General features: G+C 44.2%; 1 protein-coding gene across 1 annotated transcript in view; it reads left to right on the forward strand.

Annotated features, from left to right (window-relative positions):
* Window positions 1–20,626, forward strand: part of LOC119165355 (potassium voltage-gated channel subfamily KQT member 1-like) — a 134,667-nt gene that overhangs the window by 86,278 nt on the left and 27,763 nt on the right. Inside the window, exons 4-8 of the mRNA XM_075871575.1 lie at window positions 825–915; window positions 3,228–3,354; window positions 4,713–4,791; window positions 7,925–8,021; window positions 8,620–8,760. Coding sequence (XP_075727690.1) covers window positions 825–915; window positions 3,228–3,354; window positions 4,713–4,791; window positions 7,925–8,021; window positions 8,620–8,760 — 535 coding nt within the window. The remainder of the gene's footprint in view (window positions 1–824; window positions 916–3,227; window positions 3,355–4,712; window positions 4,792–7,924; window positions 8,022–8,619; window positions 8,761–20,626) is intronic.

The raw sequence follows: 20,626 nt of genomic DNA on the forward strand, positions 1-20,626 counted from the left end.
GTATGCCTCATTACAGCAGCCACTAGCGAGTCTGTTTGCCTACTAATCTACTCGTGATAACTAGAAATAGGGTGCGCGATTAGTGTTGGCTAAGTCATTACTCATCAAATCTTAAGCCACGGCTGTTTTTACGAGTTCATCTTAAAGTTACGAGTTCATCGTAGGCTTTTGTAAACTCAACAATGCTTAACGGCGCCATAAACATGAATGCTACAACGTCGCGAAGGTTTTGCAAGTGCTGTTCGGAATCGTAAACTTTGCACCAGATTGCAAGTTTCAATGGTTAGAAAATAAGAATTGTGTAAACAGAGTGTGGGTGGCAGCCAACGTTTTGACAAGCGGACTCGTCTTTTAAGGCTGAAAGTGACTCGTTGCAGCCTAACAAAAAATCTAGTCCTCTTGCCAAAACTGTCGGCTACAGTGCACAACCACCAGTTTTTGTTTTGTGTGTTTGTGTCTTTTTTGTTTTCTTCTGACTAGTACAGGGGGACGAAACGTCAAGTACATTTTCTTCTTTTTTTAGTTGGTGTATCCTTTCGCGCTTAAACTATGCATTTTCGCGGCCATTGAATTTTGAATTTCTCACAACCACAGTTTTCGAATTTTTGATCGAAAGCTTTCATCTTCCCATTTTTTCCTCTGTAAATGATGGAAAAATCACATATGTAGAAGCAGCATTTTGTTATAGACCTTATTTAAACTGTGGCGCCTTAAAATTCTTTGCCTTTCAAAGCGCGATCATTTGATGGAAGAGCTAGGCATTCAAGTAGTAGTGGCTGATGCAATAAATCCACATCAATTTAATATGTTTGTTTTATTTACAGATTTCTAGTTGTATTGATTTGCCTCATCTTTAGCGTCCTATCAACCATTGACCAATACAGTGATTTCGCCATGTCATCTTTATACTACATGGTAATGTATGGTTTTTCCACTTATATTTCTTGCATCAGAGTATGCGAAATCCAAAATCTATATGTGATCCGACAGATGAAAACACGTAGTGGGATAGTCAGTTGACCAGCAGAAGTGCCTCAGACAAGCTGACCGAAGTTTCGAAAGGAGGATCTATCGCCTCCTATCGGCAGTTCGACGAAGATAGGTTCTCCTGTCGAAATGTCGGCAAGCCTGTATGAGGCGCTACTACTGTTAGACCTGACTATCCCATTGCCTGAGAGTATAGGACATGATCAAACTACCGTATCCCAGCCCCTACAGTTAATGTTGCAGTAGCTACAGAGATATGGGTTTGCATGCCAATGAAAGTCACAGCCGCCAGATTAGGAGACATGAACGTTGCTGTGTGGGTCTTGTAAATACACTAGAGAAAACTCTGGTGTTATGGTGTATGGGAGCTGCAAAGCATGGCACTACAGCGAGCATGGGAGTGACGGGTAGTGCGCAAAGTTATCTTTGTACTTTCGGATGCGCTTGGCTGTACGTGGCTTGGAGCCGTTTTGCCACAGAACGACAGTCTTCAGCAGTTGCATTTCACTATTGAAATTGCCAATTCATGTCGGGTTGCGAAAATCACAACGATCAGTTTTTTAAAACAAAGCATAAACACAACAATAAACAAAGCCACAGGTGCGTGAAAAGCCCCCAAGTACGAAGACTAGGCAAATTCGAGTACTACCCATCATTCCCATGGTGACTGAAACATTGCAGTGCCTCAGTCCCATCTAGTTAATTCTAGAAAACTTTATAGGGTGAATATATCTGGGCAGCTTGTTGATAGATAAAACGATGTAGTTGGTACCAAGATGAAGAAAGCGTGGCTATTAATGGTAACGAGATTAACAAGCTCGGAGGCGTAATATGAAACCAGCTGGCGCATTACAGGAATTTAGAGATTACTTGGAGCGGCCTCCATCCTGCATTTGACACAAAATAGGGTGACGTTGATGATGACGATGGGTATACCCAGCTCATGCCCTTGGCGGAAGTTTTCAATGAACGAGTACACTGGTTTGAAAAATAATGAGGCGAAGATAAATTACAAATAGGTTACACAGATAGTTACCCAAACCGAGCTGTTTGCACAGAACCTAGATTTGTTAAACGGGGCGTATTAGGCTGCTCATTTCAGGATTCGTTTTCGCTAATAATATAAATGCTTTTGGGCGCTTAGCACTTTTCTACACAATTATTCATCTAGCTTTTATGAGCTTCCACAAAAGCTTCACCTATCTAACCTTAAGTGCGTGCGCGTGTGCTTTCCCTCCCTTACCCGCTTTCTTTACTCTTCTTTATATATCCTTCATCTCTTTCTCCCTGTGCAGGGTGCCGTATCAGTTATGCCAAACTGGTTAACATTCCACTTTTTCTCTCTACCGTTTTTCCTTCGTTCCTGCACGTATCACACTATTATTTTGTATTTACTATAAATACACAGCGCAATGATCGTTTTGAAAATTTTAGTCTTACTTCTGGAAGAAAATATCAATGTTCAATAAGGTAACACCACCTTTGCATAGCCGAGGCGATGCAAGCGATAAAACAAAACCACGAAACTATTCCCCTGCTAATGAGTTCGACAGCGGTTGGTGGTGGGGCAGTGTTAACGCAACAAAACTTCGACCAACTCTTGACCCCGTTATGTACAAATCGCATCATCATTATCTGTGTTTTGAAGAAAATATGAAACATATGCACGAGCATGGTAGTGCATTTTTATTAACGTGCACAGACTGACTACGGCTTGCTTACGCTATATTTATTTTGGAATGTGGCGCATGCTGGGAATAGGGGTCATAATTACTTTCGCAATAGTGTTTTGCCGAGGCAGCACCGCTGTGTCACCAGGTCCTTAATTGCATAAATTATGCTTACTTAACGAAGATTTAACAGCGGAAACCGGGAGACCGAGTAGTGCTTAGGTAAAAGCGAAGTTAAGGCAACTGTATCGGGAAGCTCAAGCGTACTACTAACCATTGTACAGAATAACAGAAATGTGTGAAAGTTCGTTTGGCTTGTAATTTTGTCAAAGACAGTGCTAAGACCAATACAAAAGTATGTTAACAAGACAGGACATGCACTGTACTCACAGCTAATTTGAGAGCGCATCACATGCACTTCTTTTCCTTATTCTTTTGTATTCGCTCTAGTGTTGTGTTTCACATCGCTGCTAACGACAGTCAGTCTAGGCGCCTTCGTTAACCAAGCGTTAACCAACCAACATAGTCAATCAACCATCACCCATATTGCGTCCTTCGTTGCCTCTCTAGGAGATTTTTCTCGTAGTCTTTTTTGGAATGGAGTACTGCGTCCGGCTCTGGGCGGCCGGATGTCGGAGCAAGTACCTGGGATTCTGGGGCAGGCTGAGGTTTGCTCGAAAGCCCATTTCTATAATAGGTAAGTACATAATCATGTCTCATCAGCCTGAGTAGTCGAGGCACACAGCGCTGCATCGTAAATTGTCGGACATGCAACTATATAATGCAAGAGTCTTGTTATACGGAGTGTTATGAGGTCCAGCCATTTTCTTACGTTTGTTCTCAGCTCTGAATCAACTTTCTTTGTTTATTTTCTTCGAAACGAATATGTAAGTGCACTTTAGCATCAACTAACGTGACTAGCCACACCTTAGGGAGTTTCATGCCATTCAGCATAAGCTATACCGCGCTATGCAGGAAATTGTCGTGGATTATCCCCAAACAATCCTTCACATTTTGTGAAGACTTCTTTTGGCTGCGATGATCGAGCCCTACTATCACTGAATTGCTCTGCTAACTGACCTAACCACAACCACTGTGGATTTAGACATAATTTTTGACAGAACTTTTTGAAGTTTTCGACAGAAGAAGCGTCGAACGCTATAAACGGCTCAGAGACATGTGGGGATGTGAACTAAAGAAGGTGAACCTTGTGTTTAAAAATGCTGGCATCTTGACTTTGTAACAATGATATAATAAATTTATAAACATCATGGTATGAATACGACATGATATGATTATGGTATAAAGACCACGATATGATTGTGACAGAAACTGTTGTGAGAGTACCATAAATTCTTAATAATTTACTCAGATACTGTCATGAACTCTATTTAGGAGCAGCCAGAAAATGAACGGAAAAGTAAATATTATTGAAAAACAAATAAACTTAAATAGGCTTCAAAAGCGATGACCTCAGCATTACCTAAAAAGTGGTCCCAGTAATGATGTATATATATATATATATATATATATATATATATATATATATATATATATATATATATATATATATATATATATATATATATATATGTCACGCGGAGTGCTGGCAGGTTAACCAGAATACAAATATCTGGTTGGCTACCCTGCATCAAGGAAGGGGTAAGTGGACACACAAGAAAAGGTAAACAGAAAATAGGGCAGAGCATGGAAGATGATCAGAAGCACACACACACACACGCGCACACACACGCACACACACACACACACACACACGCAGGATTTTCATAGCCGTTCCACAAGAGGGTTTCTCGCAGAACCTAAGCAGCTACATCCTCGCTTTCTGCTGTAATGCGCGCACGTTTCGGTATCTAAGATTCATTACCCGAAAAGTGGCTAGTCGTCGAGGTTTGCAAACACCACAGGTTCTCTTTATTTCTTTCTCTTTATCTTTTTGTTAAGAAAAGGGGAGAAGACATGGGAAATTAATTTTCTTCCTATCGACTTTACAGACCTCAGACTTTTCTTCATTCCCATTCTTTTTTGTTATTTCAGATCTCATCGTCGTCGTCGCTTCTGTTGTGGTCTTAGTGGCCGGCTCGAACGGCCAGGTGTTTGCTACCTCAGCTATCAGGTGAGGAGCGAATCAGATAAGTGTAATAAATATAACTCAAGACAAGATACATGAACCTTAAAGAGAGCTTAAATCTAGAAGCAAAGAAGGGCAGTGACCTAAAGCCTACGTTAACTCACCGCTGGGTTTACTACTCGCATGTTTGGCACGCTACATAGCAAAGGTTGTTGAAAGCCCAAATGTACGCGTTTTAGGTTACCATCCGACACATAGTCACTCGCTTAAGTATGAGTATCACAATAGAAGCCTCTGTTTCATAAGACATGGCAACTTAAGTAAGCAGGAACAAACTATACAGTTATAAAATATTTGCATAGATATCACTCTGGCATTTCGCAATAACCAAGACATGAAACAAATAAATGGGGTTGTAAATGAAGCATTTGATGTTCATAACATGGTTGTGAATTGTAGAAGCACCGAAAGAACAAAATTCCTAAAATACAACAATGTCTTTGTAATTAAGGTATCCATTGCATGTTACTATCTTGATTCTTTCAGGGGCGTCAATGCAAATAAATGAATGAATTTTTACCGCAATAGAGTTAATGAGAGCTCGTTTCACAGAAATTCCGGGGTCGGCGTCGGCGTCGTTGGTTGTGAGCGAAAAATTATCATCTTCATGCGTGACCGAAAAATTGAGAACAATTCAAGCAAAACAAATAAATGATAGAAACGCTGAAGCAAGGTGTGAACCGGACAAGGATTACTTCTGTCCAGTGGGGATCAAAACCGGGTCGTTTGTGTGGCAAGCGGATGTTCTACCGCACGGCCATGCCACTTTTTTTTTCTTTATTGCCTTCTTGACTACAGGTCAAGCTAATATGACAATCACTATCACACGTGTTTAATGCGTGATAACGCGTCAAACAAAGATATTACATATTTAACAAAGTCGGTAGTCTTATACACATCTCGCACTTTTATAACAGCTTCCACGAAACACTCATTAACGGATAGAACTCTCACATCACAGTGTCTGTACGATAGCATACTACGCCAAACCGAATGAAGACCAAGTACAAATATAACATTCAAATTTTGCACAGAACTATCACAAGGCAAAAAACGAATTCCATATGAAGTAAGAGGTAAATCTTTTTTTAAAGTCCTCTGTAAAATATCCTAAAAGAAAATAGCGTTCTTACAATCAATAAACACATGTTGAATGGTCTCAGGTTTGTTACACAGGAGACAGCTGCTTCCCCATGGTACATACATCCCTCTCTCTTCAAGCCACGTTTTTACTGGCAAGGTTCTCGTATGAAGTTTAAAAAAGAAGGTTTTCACATTGGGTGGTATACACATGTTTTTCACTCGCTTTAGTACGTCATGACCATATGATTTTTCATACCTTGAACGGTACAGGGGCACAGGAAAAACATTCTGTATTAGGTCTTTCATAAGGCGCTTTCTTTTCACATTAGTTAGGTAATCTATCGAAAACCTCGCCCTTAAGAAACGATATGAGAACACAACTTCGCGCAAGAACGGTGACAAGGTGTGTCGTTCTCGCCTGTCTGAAGATACAAAGAAGTCAGGCAAGTGATGTAACAGCGTTGTTTGAAATAAAGAACGTAAAAAAGAGCTTGCCAAAACAGTGAAAAAACTTTCTCTGCTTGGAAATGCAGCGGAAGTAGCTTTCATGCTTCACTAACACACACACACAGCCTGCATAGATGCTTCACAATGCCACATGAAATATTGCAGTAATGATACTTGGTAGAAGCGTCCATTGCTAAAAAGCGTCAGAATGTGTGATTCTCATAAGGGCTCCATGGTTTAAGTACGGCAACCCACCACAAAAGGCACACACGCTACTGCACCTATTTCCTTAAGGCCACGTATAGTGGGTGTATAGCAAATTCGAAAAGGTTTCACGCCCCGAGAATACTTGAAATACGCACTAGGAACAAGATGTCGCTATCACGTTCAACTCATAAAAAGGTGAAGCTTTAGGGTCCCCTAATTTTTTCTGCGCATTTTGAAGCAAAGTGAGCACACCGTGGAAACTCTGCCAGTATTACCCTTTTCAATGCTCCGTAAAAAATAAGAATTATTTCACCAAATGCACATACAATTCTGCATCGCTGATTTTTTAAAGTGTTTCTGTGTGTGTGAAAAAAAAACAGTAAGTTTCCCCCAGTTCATAGAAGCCATATGTTATCAAATCTGCTTAAAAAACTTGAAGTTGGCTTCACCGTTTAGGGTTACATATAAAGACTGCAATGAAACGAAATCCGAAACCCGAAAAGTATAATGCGAACAAGTTTCGCCCTTAAAATAGAAGAAGCAAAACTATTACAAGTGTTCCCGCAATCGTTTTATGCAGGATCAGGTTTTTCTTTTTTTTTTTTTGGTATGTGGGGTTTAACGTCCCAAAACCACCATATGATTATGAGAGACGCCGTAGTGGAGGGCTCCGGAATTTTTGACCACCAGGGGTTCTTTAACGTGAACCCACATCTGAGCACACGAGCCCCCAACATTTCCGCCTCCATCGGAAATGCAGCCCCCGCAGCCGGGATTCGAACCGGTGGCCTGCGGGTCAGCAGCCGAGTACTTAAGCCAATAGACCACCGCGGCGGGGCATGTTTTTCTTTTTGTGATGGTGAGTATGGTCGTCATTTCGCAATGGTTTAACTGCTCTGACAAAGGAACAACATAAAAAAAGTATAAGACCACACGTGTCCAATCTCACAACTAAAATTTCATTGAGTGTAAGTGGACATCTGTACATCGGGAATAGAAAAACTTGCGGTAATTTGCCAAAGTTGGTTGACGCTTCCATTAAAGTGTTCACGGCATCATCTTTCACTAGTGACCTCATGTGTTTCTATGACCAATGTACACATGTCCTCTTTCACTCAATGAAATTTTAGCTGTGAGTATGCGCACGTGCTGTTTTTTTTTTTACTTTCTCTGTTGTACTTATTTCAGCGCCATTAAACTATTGTGAAACAGATGTGAACCAACTAGCTCAATTTGGTGCTCTTCTGCAATAGATTTTTTTCTCATTTTGGTAAAAAGTAGTCTCTTGACACAAATGCCACGAAAGCGAGTTGAGACAAGTAAAACTTCTACACCCACAGAAAGTGTAACATGGAAATCATACCTTTTGTGCTGTACACAGGGGAATCCGCTTCCTCCAGATACTGCGCATGCTCCACGTCGACCGGCAGGGGGGCACCTGGAGGTTGCTCGGATCCGTAGTCTTTGTACATAGGCAGGTGAGTTCGCCAAAGGCCGTGCTTGTAATTAAGCACACATTCGTCGATTTGTTCGTTGCGCCGACTGTCGGGGTAGTTGGTCTTTTATTATGGCAAGATCAATTAAGCGTGATATAAAAAGGATGCAAGAAGATCGGGCAAGCAAGGACAGTTCCCACTGACAATCGATTATTGTGGAAACATCCTTATATGTGCACTCTCTGCAGTGACTTCGCCATGACTTTGTTGATAGGACTATATCGTGGTTTTTTCGCGAAGTTGTATATGTCATTGATCGACAACGTTCATTGAAAAGATGAACATTATCATCCATCATTCGTGATAAATAACGCAACGAGGACTGTCAAATCTACCTTCACGGGCAGCGTAAATCAGTGCCCAAGCAAATATTTTATAAAATAACTGAGAAGATCCCAATGCAAAAGTCAAAGTACTCGTGATGTGACAGACCTGATTATTCAGATCTGTGGCTAAACATCACTTACGAAAACATCCACCAAAACCATGGCAACGCGACAGTAAATGTTGTTTTATGGCCAATCTGAATGTGCACTGGAACACTACTTTTTTTTTCTAACACTATGCTATTCGTGTGCAGGAGCTCATCACAACGCTGTACATTGGTTTCCTCGGCCTGATCTTCTCGTCCTACTTCATGTACTTGGCCGAGAAGGATGCCATGGGCATCGAGGGAAAATCAGATTTTACAAGTTACGCCGATGCACTGTGGTGGGGAGTGGTAAGTGTTGGCTGCAGACCACGCTCTCCTTGGCGCCACATAAAAAGCTGCGAGCGGAACCTGTCTTCAATCGCCACGTCACTGAAAGTCACAGACGAACGGGCGTCTCCTCCTTGCTTCACGACTACTACGCCGCAGTCTGCCTTTCTAATTTAGCCAGCATAGGTCTCAGACATGCAGAAAATTGTGCCTCATGGTCGTACTATGTTCGAAGAATATTGGAAGAGCGCCTTTGTGCTTTAATTGGCGAAGTTGAAGGCACTCTTTGCGCTTCGTAACTTCCATATCTCCGCATCGTATACCTCGCTTGGCTGATGAACGTATGAACGACGGCGCCTGTTCCGCACTTCACGTAAATGTAACTCTTCTCTTTTTCCTATTTGATTGGCTGAAAAAATACTGTGTTTTTTTTTCTGTGAGACACGAACAGGTACTTATTTAGTTCATACTGCCGACTCATGAGCAGTCGCAGACAGGAGTGGTTTGCATAGACATTTGATAATTTCAATTTTCCAATGAAATAAACAACAGAAGCCTAAAGCAAAAGCAGACCTTCGGGAAAGAATGTGAAATAGTATAATTTACAAAATTTTAAAACAGTAGTAAGTGCAATGCGTACTTTCTTATTTATTTTTGACACAATGAGCGAGTTTCGTGAATAAAAAGGCACAAATGAGAAATACATTCAGAGAAAACCATGGCGGGACATGTTCTTTATCACTTGGTTATTGAAAGTTCCAGTCAAGGGGACACCTGATCCGTCAAGAGTAACGTGTGTACGACTGCTCTACATTTCGTAACAAATACATCTCTAAATCATCTTCATCCGTTGGTCCCTGGAGGATGCTGACGTGTTGGCACCTGAGCCACAGTTCGCTACGATTACTACCGATTATTCAATGCTTGGTCAAGGGAGCATTCAGAAACATGCTCGAAACTTTGTAACTGATAATTGCAGACTATTCTCGTCACTTGGTCTATAGAGGTCAAAGGAAAGCGGACACCGTCCAGGCGCTTCGCAACTTCGACACCCATCGATTGTCCTCCTCACTTAGCTGACGGAGGTTGCGGATAAGAGGATGCCTGCTCCGAATTTCATTCAAACCTCGTAAAACGCTCTCTTCTAATTTTGAATTACCAGGTCATCTCAATGCAGCCCCAAAAGAAGGCTCTTGTATATTTTGGAGAACATTGACTGCAATTTTTCGCCCTTTGAAAAAAAACGATGGTCTCGCAGATTTTTATCTACGTAAAGCAAAAATATGAGCCTCCGTACACTAATTGATTGATTGAAACAGTGCTGTTGAAAGTCCGGCGCTGGTTAACAACCCGTGTTTAGGCTTTCGATGGGGCTACATTGAGCACCTACCTCGTCACCACCTCTCATGCTTGCTAATTGCCCTCTCTTGTGCAGAAAGCAACTAAAGCACTGCTACTTTACCTAAAGTCCACAAACCTGAGCGACCGCCTGTAGACTGTGTGTGCTCCCCGAGTAGGCTCGTGATTGTGTGTACCTTCTCATCTTTCTGCAACCTCTTTTCTCCCCTTTATCCCTTCCCCAGTGCAGGGTAGCAAACCGGATGTGCGTCTGGTTAACCTCCCTGCCTTTCCTTGCATCTTTATCTCTCTCTCTCTCGCCCTGTTTTGTGCCTTCAGGGAACTATTTATCGTGTAAATCACGCCGGCGAGCACGCGCACCTCGTCACGTCGAAGTGTATTGGCGCCTTTACTATAGTATGTGGTCATGTTCACACACGACACGCACCTCAGGATTTCATGTTTGCACTAGTCAAATACATTCGCCATCCACTGACGTCACGTAATACAAAATTTGGCATATGTGAAGCTAGCGAAACGGCCATGAGTGCATTATGAGGGTGGCATGTAGTCATGTTGTTACATGCCATGCATGTCATGATTATCATGTTTGGATGTGTCATTTAGGTATGTCGTTCGCTCGCGTCACGTAATACTGAGTTTGGTACATGCGAAGCTAGCGAAACGGACGCGAGCATATCATGAGCGTAGCATGTAGTCATGTTGTTTTACAACACGCATCTCATGTTTATCATGTTTGCACTAGTATCATTTCTTCGTCATCCGTTCAAGTCCCGTAATATCAAATTTGGTATAAGTGAAGCTAGTGAAACGGCCGCCAGCGCATCAAGAGCGGGGCATGTAGTCATGTTCTTACATGACACGCATCTCATGATTATCATGTTTGGACCAGTCACATACCTTCGTCATCTCTTCACGTACCATAATACCAAATTTGGTATAAGTGACGCTAGCGGAACGGCCGCGAGCGCATCATGAGCTTGGCATGTAGTCATGTTGTTAGATGCCACGTGTCATGGTTTTCATGTTAGGGTCTGTCGCTTGTGTTCGCCATGAAATCATGCCATGCAATACCAGTTTTGCAACATGACATGTGAACAAAACTACCGCAAGAGCAGCAGGACCACAAAATGCAAATCATGACATTCATGACATACATGTCATGATTTTGATGTTATGACTAGAGAAATGTGTTCTTCAAACAGTGCTATGCTATATCAGGTTTGGTATTGATACCATCATCGAAACAGCAAGGAGAGCTAAAAGTCGTAGGCGGCTAGATAGATAGATAGATAGATAGATAGATAGATAGATAGATAGATAGATAGATAGATAGATAGATAGATAGATAGATAGATAGATAGATAGATAGATAGATAGATAGATAGATAGATAGATAGATAGATAGATAGATAGATAGATAGATAGATAGATAGATAGATAGATAGATAGATAGATAGATAGATAGATAGATAGATAGATAGATAGATAGATAGATAGATAGATAGATAGATAGATAGATAGATAGATAGATAGATAGATAGATAGATAGATAGATAGATAGATAGATAGATAGATAGATAGATAGATAGATAGATAGATAGATAGATAGATAGATAGATAGATAGATAGATGGATGGATGGATGGATGGATGGATGGATGGATGGATGGATGGATGGATGGATGGATGGATGGATGGATGGATGGATGGATGGATGGATGGATGGATGGATGGATGGATGGATGGATGGATGGATGGATGGATGGATGGATGGATAGATAGATAGATAGATAGATAGATAGATAGATAGATAGATAGATAGATAGATAGATAGATAGATAGATAGATAGATAGATAGATAGATAGATAGATAGATAGATAGATACGTTTAAAGGCGCTTAAGATCACTAAGAAGTGCTTCGCATTCAAAAACAATTATTGCGAATATCTGAGGCATCATAACAGCACGTCGATGTTTTTTACGTGTGCCTTTTTACTAGAGAAGGCACACACAAGTTTTTCTAAGGCCCATAGCGTTTATAACGCTGCGCGGACAGTGCAACGCGATGCTTTTCAACATTTTCAAGTGTTTCCAACATTTGCTGATAAGACATGGTGGTAGCACCTGACCGTCGCTTTGCGTTCCACTCCTTAGGGCCTCCGAGAAAGGCACGCATCTTTGTCCGTGGGCGCGCACACTTTCCTTTGTTTTCGAAGATAACTGCCAGATGGCGCTCGTGTCTAACGTGCTTCGATGCGCTCACTAGCCTTCGCTGCACAAGGGGAGACTCTCTAACGCAGCGCTTCTAGAATACAATTCAACGCCTTTCTCGCGCAGAACATCAAATAAACGTTTTTTTCACTCTCTCCACACGGAAGACTATCGTCTTTCGATGACATTTGCAGTGAAATATGCATGTACGGGGCCAATTTTACACTTTAATTTTTGCATTGTTTGTTGCTTTGGTTGTCATTATTAATATCTTGTTTGATTTAGTGTACATGGTCCCCATTTGTTCCTTGATTACGAGTCTCGCCACACTTTGTTGTTTTCGTAATGTCTAATGTTTGTTGTTTATTTGTAATATCTAGTTTAACCCCCTGGGTACCTCTCGACACACTCCCCGTACTAATGGCCTCTGAAGGGCACTATTTAGAAAAATATTAAATACAAAAACCTAAAAGTCCTTGTTAAAAACGTCCAAGAAGTGTGTTTTAAGTGCGGGGAACTCTACGCGACCAGGCTTTCAAGTGCTTCCATCTTATGTTTTCGTAGCTTGGCGCAATGCAGATATAACCATGAATAACATAGCCGCCTGTAACATACTGAGAGCGCGCTCGTGCCAAAGTGAAGTCTTCTACCAGTTATTCTTCAAGTGCCTTGATGATCTTAATTGCAGAGCACTTTGGACACCGGGGCTGCGGTAAAAATAGAAAAAAAGGGGGAAGCAAGCGAGATATTGAAGAAGGGAAAAGGAAACGGTAAAAAAGGAGGACTTTTTCTCTTCCGTGCACAGAGTGTTGGAAATTGTTTGAACCTCCCGCGCGAATAGCGCGCGCACCAAGGGACGGAGAACGACGAAGAAGAAGAAGAGACCAGCAAGGAAATAGAACACGCTCTTTTACCATGGATGCTGGCGTTTGCGTCTCCTTCATTTGGTGCCTTTAAACTCCGAAGCGTGGTTTTCCCACATCGATTTTTTGGTGCCGACGACCCGGGAATCAAGCCTACAACGACCCGAGCCTTTCATTCCTGGTGTGGGTGAGCTGCGCTGCGAGCTAGACCGACATGGAGCGAGCGAAGAGCAAGCGGGCCTCGCGGCGATCGATGAACACAAGAATCATCAACGAGGTCAACCAGGTGCTCCAGTCCAATGAGTTCGAGCTTTCTGGACTTCGAATGCTGCACGGCCGCCTACGCGCCAGCAACGTGGAACTTAAAGCCTTGAACAACGAGGTTGAAACCCTGATCACTGACGACCTGGCGGCAGACGACTATGAGGTGGTCATGCAATACGATGACGCCGCTAACAGTACTCTGGCGTTGCTCGAGCACCACATTGAAGTTCTGAAGACTTCTGCTACGCCGGCGTCGTCTACAACTCCAGCCATGGGCGCAAGGACCTGTGAGGGTGCACCGAGCGAGCATGAACGACTTCCACAACGTGAGTTCGGCGCACGACTTCCCAAGCTGGAGCTTCTTCGTTTCGATGGAAACGTGATCAAGTGGCAACCCTTTTGGGATATGTTCCTGCACTCCGTGCACGAGAACCCAAGGCTGTCCAACACAGACCGGTTTCACTACTTGGCCTCACTTCTAGATGGACCTGCAGCTCAGGCCGTCGCCGGTATTCAGGTGACAGATTCTTGTTACGATGACGCGCTGGAAATTTTGAAACGTCGGTTTGGAAACAAGAAAGTCATTGAGCAGAAGTACTTAGGAAATTTGCGCACGCTCAAACCAGTGAAATTAGCGAGTGATGTCACTGCTCTGCGCAAGCTTTTCGACACAGTTCAACTAAACAGGAGGGGACTGCGTAGTCTTGGAATCACGGAGTCATCCTACGCGGCTATGCTGAATGAAGTTCTGCTCAAAGTCATACCAGCTGACATTGTCGTAGAATACTTCAAAAAAGGAAGTATGGAGAACACGACGGAAACGAGCCAGGCTTCATCTGATCAGGAACTTGAGCAGCTGATGAAATTTCTCCGCATCGAAGTTGAATGTCGAGAAAAGAGTTCTTTAGTGAACAATTCGCCAACGACATCGAACAACAGCGTACCTGTATTAAATAGATCATTCAAGAAGCAGTCCGCGACTCCTACAGCATCCGTTCTTCAAAACAAGACACTATCTTCCCCCTCGTCCTGTTTTTTCTGCGCTGCTACCGATCACAAGACAGAGGACTGCACGAGTGACATGACTCTGGCCGAGAAGCGCAACAAACTTGTAACAGACGGTCGATGCTTCCGGTGCACGTCAAAAGGACATCTGGTCCGCAATTGCCGGCGGAGAGTGCACTGCCAAGCATGCAAGCGCAGACACGCCTCCTCGATGTGCAATGCTAGTAGTTCTGAAACACCATCAGTGACTAATGCTCAGAAGAAACCGAATGCTACGGTGCAAGTTTCCACTCAGAGAGCTTCAGTTCCCCGACTCATCAATGATGTTCTTCTCCAGACTTTTCGAGCTTGGGTAACGACTTCATCTCATTGTTGCTATATACGCGGTGTTCTCGACAACGGAAGCCAGCGAACGTTCGTCACTGAGAGCGTCGCTTCCAAGCTAAGTCTACCTGCTGTTGCCGAGACCGAACTCGCCATCAGTGCGTTTGGTAGAGCGAGCGACCCAACCCGACGATTCAAAATGGTCAAGATCACGCTCCGCAGTCAGCACGACGACCTAACCATTGACATTGAGGCCATAGTGGTGCCCTTTATTTGCGAGGAGATGATTGAAGCACCAAGGCAGAGTCGTCTTCTTCAAGCCATCGCAGCGGAGGGGAAACATCTGGCTGACGCAGTCGTTTACCCGAGTGTAGATTGTGAGCCAGGTGTGAGTGTCCTCATTGGATCGGACCAGCTTTGGAAGTTGATGCCCAACACGAGTGAAGTGAGGTGGGATGAAGAAAACCCTGCCTTACTCGCCATTAACACAAAGATGGGCTGGACTCTCCAAGGCCCCTTATCTGGTGGTGGAAGCACGAGTAACAAAGCAAGCACCCAAGTATGTGTTCTTCGAACAGGTTCCCACGAAGACGACCAGATCGCCTTCCCATTACAAAGATTTTGGGACCTCGATGCTATCGGAATTGCCGACACGCCGACGTCTCAGTGCAACGCAGATATTTTGGAAGAATTCAACAACACTACCAGGCTTCGGAAAGGACGCTATGAAGTTGCGTTGCCATGGAAATCACCTCTCGTCGACATGGCCGACAATCGCAAAGTAGCCCTTTCGAGGCTCCATGGACTCGTCAAGCGGCTGTCACCAAACGACGAAGCCATGAGAGCCTACGATAAGGCTATCAGGCAGTATGAGGTGGACGGTCATGCTGAAAAAGTTGAAGATGCCCCTTATTGTACACAGCACCTATACTACATGCCGCATCGAGAGGTAATCCGCGAAACATCTACGACGACGAGACTTCGCGTAGTCTTCGACGCATCATCGCATGCATCAGGAGCTTGTTCTCTCAACGAACAACTCGAAAAAGGTCCTAATCTGAATGCTGACCTTTTCAAGGTTTTGATCCGGTTTCGCCTTTTCGCCATCGGAATTACAGCAGACGTGCAGAAGGCGTTTCTACAAATCAGCATTCGAGAAGAAGACAGAGATGCTCTTCGTTTCTTGTGGTTTGAAGGGCTACCAATGTCAGGCAGACCACTGCCAAAAATACAAGAAATGCGAATGACCAGAGTTCCATTCGGCACCTCCGCAAGCCCTTTCCTATTATCTGCAACGTTGAAATACCATTTCGATCACGTTGAACAAATTTACCAAGTAACGGCCGCAAAACTGAAGGCAAGCTTCTACGTCGATGACCTAGTTTTCGGAGCTTCAACGACAAAAGAAGCGCTACAACTCTACGAAGAGACGAAGGCCATAATGGAGCTGGCCGGAATGAAAATGCAGAAGTGGTCAACAAACTGCGACCTGTTAAGAGAGAAGCTCAAGCAAGCAGGAGAGACGTCAGCTGAGCAGGTCACACAATCTAAGGTTCTTGGGCTATCCTGGAACTACACCGACGACACCATTTCGGTGAAAATTGACTCTGTGACGAAAGTCTTAAAAGCGGGACTTTGTACCAAGCGAACTGTGCTTCAGGCTTCATCACGAATTTTCGACCCCTTGGGACTGCTAGCACCGTTCACCATTCGAGTTAAAATACTTTTTCAGAAGATATGGATGCAAGGACTCGATTGGGAAAGCGTTCTCCCCGAGACATTGAAGATCGAGTGGGACAAGTGGACTGTCGAACTTCAAGACCTCAAAGACTTTAGAACCAAGAGGTATCAACTAGACAACAGCAGCCCTGATAAAAGCACTCACCAGCTGCATATATTCACGGACGCTAGCCCGTGTGCCTACGGAGTAGTGGCATACATACGAGTGGAAGACAGTACCGGAGCGGTTCGACTCCAGCAGCTGCTCGCTAAGTCTCGGGTCGCTCCAATCAAGGGTCTCACTTTACCACGCCTGGAACTCGTCGCTGCGGTTCTTGGAGCTCGACTTCTTAAGCTACTTGTGGATACTTTGCCACACACAAATATAGAATACTTCTGCTGGACCGACTCCCAAGTTTGCTTGAGTTGGATCAAGTCTACAGCCACCAAGTGGAAGCCCTTCGTTTGTAACAGGGTAATTGAGATCCAAGGGCTCACAGACCCGAGTCGCTGGAGACATTGCTCTGGAAAGACAAACCCAGCCGACTTAGTTACAAGAGGGATATCAGCGCATCACCTTTGTACTAGCGATTTATGGTGGCATGGGCCTGACTGGCTATCTGGTACCCAAGAAACGTGGCCGGCAAGTGAAGCTGGTCCTCATGAGTCAACGGATGAACTATGTAGATCAAACGACGAAGACACAACAGTTTTGGCTTGTCAATGCTCGCAAGCAGAGCCACTTTTCGAGCTCGACAAGTACAGCAGCTGGATACGAGTTGTTAGAATCACAGCTTGGATTCGAAGATTTATTCACAATTGTCGAGTGCACACCAGTCGTCGTCTGATGGGCCCACTCACTGCCCCTGAGATAAAAGAAGGCGAGTTTACATGGATGAAGAATGCACAAGCGGAAGCCTTTAGTATAGAACTCGCCTCATTGTTAAAAAACCAACCATTAGCTAAGGCATCCCGAATTCGTAATCTGCATCCATTCCTGGACAATGATGGGATTTTAAGAATCAAGACCCGGCTTGACAACGTAAAAACATCAGAATACGTGAGGTGCCCGATTCTACTACCAGCTGACCACCGCTGCACATACCTCATCATCGACCGCACGCACCGGCGCCTGCTGCACAGTGGTGTAAACGATACCCTTTCAGAGCTACGCGAGTGTTTTTGGGTGATTAAGGGCCGCCAGTGTGTGAAAAAAGTGCTCTCTAGGTGCAAAGTGTGTGCTAGATTCAAGCTCCAACCTGCAACAGCCCCTACCGCACCACTGCCGACCGACAGGGTTAAGAGATCACACCCTTTTCAAGTTGTGGGTGTTGACTTTGCTGGTCCCGTTTTTGTGAAAGGAACCAGTCCCGTGAAGGCCTATATCGTTATTTTTACGTGTGCCGTCGTTCGGGCGATCCATTTGGAGTTGTGCTCCGATATGACGGCGGGGTCATTTTTAATGGCTTTCCGTCGGTTTGTGTCGCGACGCGGCTTGCCTAGTGTTATTTATTCCGACAATGCTCTAGCTTTTCATGCTGCCAGTCGCGACTTAAAAGTGATGTACAGAGCTTTGAGAGACTTCCAAGTACAGGACTTTTGCTCTACTAACCACATTACCTGGAAATTCATTGCAGAACGTAGTCCTTGGTGGGGTGGATTTTGGGAGAGGATGATTCGCACTGTTAAAAGCTGCCTACGGAAAATTCTAGGGAAAGGTTGCTTTGATTTCGAGCAGCTTGTGACCATTCTTGCCGAAGTAGAAAATTTAGTGAATTCTAGGCCATTAACGTACCTCTCCGCTGACGCTACCGATCCAGCTGTACTTACACCTTCGCACTTTCTAACCGGTAGGAAGTCTACTACACTGCCTAGTGCTAATACTGCTGAAACGTCGGGAACTCGCTCCGATACTTTAAAGCATTGGAAGTACAGGCAGCAAATAATGGCTGATTTTTGGAAGCGTTGGTATAAAGACTACCTCTTGTGCTTGAGGAGTGCACACATTAGGCGAGTACAGCCTTGCAACCAGCTTAAGGTTAACGATGTAGTCGTCATTAAGGAAGACAAGGTGCCCATAACTTTTTGGAAAGTTGGTAGAGTTACTGACGTGTACTTATCAAGTGATAATCACGTTAGAGCCTGCAAGATTGTCTTGGCAGGAGGTACGGAAGTTACGAGGCCAGTACAACTTTTATGCCCGTTGGAGCTGGGCGATTGAACTTTCGGGCGCGGAGGATGTTGGAAATTGTTTGAACCTCCCGCGCGAATAGCGCGCGCACCAAGGGACGGAGAACGACGAAGAAGAAGAAGAGACCAGCAAGGAAATAGAACACGCTCTTTTACCATGGATGCTGGCGTTTGCGTCTCCTTCATTTGGTGCCTTTAAACTCCGAAGCGTGGTTTTCCCACACAGAGTGTGCACGGAAGAGAAAAAGAATAGATGAAGAGAGAGGAATGATAATATCAGTGTGTGTGTGTGTGCGTGTGTGCGTGTGTGTGTGTGTGTGTGTGTGTGTGTGTGTGTGTGTGTGTGTGTGTGTGTGTGTGTGTGTGTGTGTGTGTGTGTGTGTGTGTGTGTGTGTGTGTGTGTGTGTGTGTGTGTGTGTGTGTGTGTGTGTGTGTGTGTGTGTGTGTGTGTGTGTGTGTGTGTGTGTGTGTGTGTGTGTGTGTGTGTGTGTGTGTGTGTGTGTGTGTGTGTGTGTGTGTGTGTGTGTGTGTGTGTGTGTGTGTGTGTGTGTGTGTGTGTGTGTGTGTGTGTGTGTGTGTGTGTGTGTGTGTGTGTGTGTGTGTGTGTGTGTGTGTGTGTGTGTGTGTGTGTGTGTGTGTGTGTGTGGAGGTGGGGTTACGTGCCAAAACCATTATTTCATTATGAGAGACCCTGTAGTGGAAGGCTCTGGAAATTCAGACTGCGGTGTTTCTTAAAGTGTGCTTAAATCGCGCCGTACATGGACCTCTACCACACAATTTCGCCTCCTTGGAAAAGTGACCGCCATGACAGGAGTCGAACCCATGACCTTTGGGTAAGCGGCCGACCACCATAGCAACTGATCCCGAGCCATTGTTACTGTTAAATAGCTCGTTTGTCATTGCTCACGAATGCACACCTTTTGCTGTACTTTTTTCTGTATTTACCCCATTAATGTCGCCTTAAGAGGCCCCTCGTCCGTTTCACTGAAACTTTGGGACCTCCGCCTGTACTTTTTCAATCGTGTAACCGAGTGTGAAATGTGTAATAAACTTGGCTTGACATGACTTGATCGACCAAGCAGGACGAAGAGACAAGAAATAAATGGGATTAAGGAGGCAGAAAAATAGCAATAAAACGCCCTAAAATTAGAAAGTAAAAAAGGGAGAGTCGAGCAAGAACTCGGAAAAACAACGGGAACCACACATGGATCCCCAGCTCCGCACTCACTTCAGGCTTGACACACGTATATAGTGCGAAATCACCCAACCGAAAAAAAAAATCTACCACAGTCTACGCTACCAATTCTTCTAGACATCATGAAACCATATCATAACTTACGCACGTTGCAAAAAAAAAAAACAGACGTCAGAGGAATGAAACGCTCGGCTTCGGGCCCCCTAGAAACATTCACGCACCGAATAATAAATAGCTGGAAACTTAAGCACGACTTTGTTTTTTTCAAGATTGGGACTGCCGTGGAAAGGCGGGGCGGAGAAAAAGGGGAGGCGAGGTTGGCGCAGATGTTGCGTGTCTGCACTGAATGCACAACGGACAGAATTAGAAACACTTCATCACGCCATCCTGCTCAGCCATAGAGAAAACCGCGCTTCGCGAAACGCGAACTCGCAGAGCTGCCGCTTATGCGGGCACGCTCTACCGGAAAATTGAACTCCATCTCGACAGGAGACCAAAAAAAAAAAATAATACGATGGCAGTAAAAAGGCATTAGAATTCATAGTCGCTCAATCTATGCCGGCGAGCATACGCTATCAGGCGTGACGACAAACCAGTCACAGAATGAAGGCGACTGTTGACAAGCAGACCAGAAATGGTCTTTACATGAAAAACTCAAAAAAGCACTTTGGCAAACATAGTATATTGATCGAGCTCTGAAAGCGCCGTTCATTGTAACATATTGCTTTCGGAAACCCTATGTGTGGGTACTCGC

This window comes from Rhipicephalus microplus, chromosome 8 (assembly GCF_043290135.1).
Source record: "Rhipicephalus microplus isolate Deutch F79 chromosome 8, USDA_Rmic, whole genome shotgun sequence".
Taxonomy (NCBI): domain Eukaryota; kingdom Metazoa; phylum Arthropoda; class Arachnida; order Ixodida; family Ixodidae; genus Rhipicephalus; species Rhipicephalus microplus.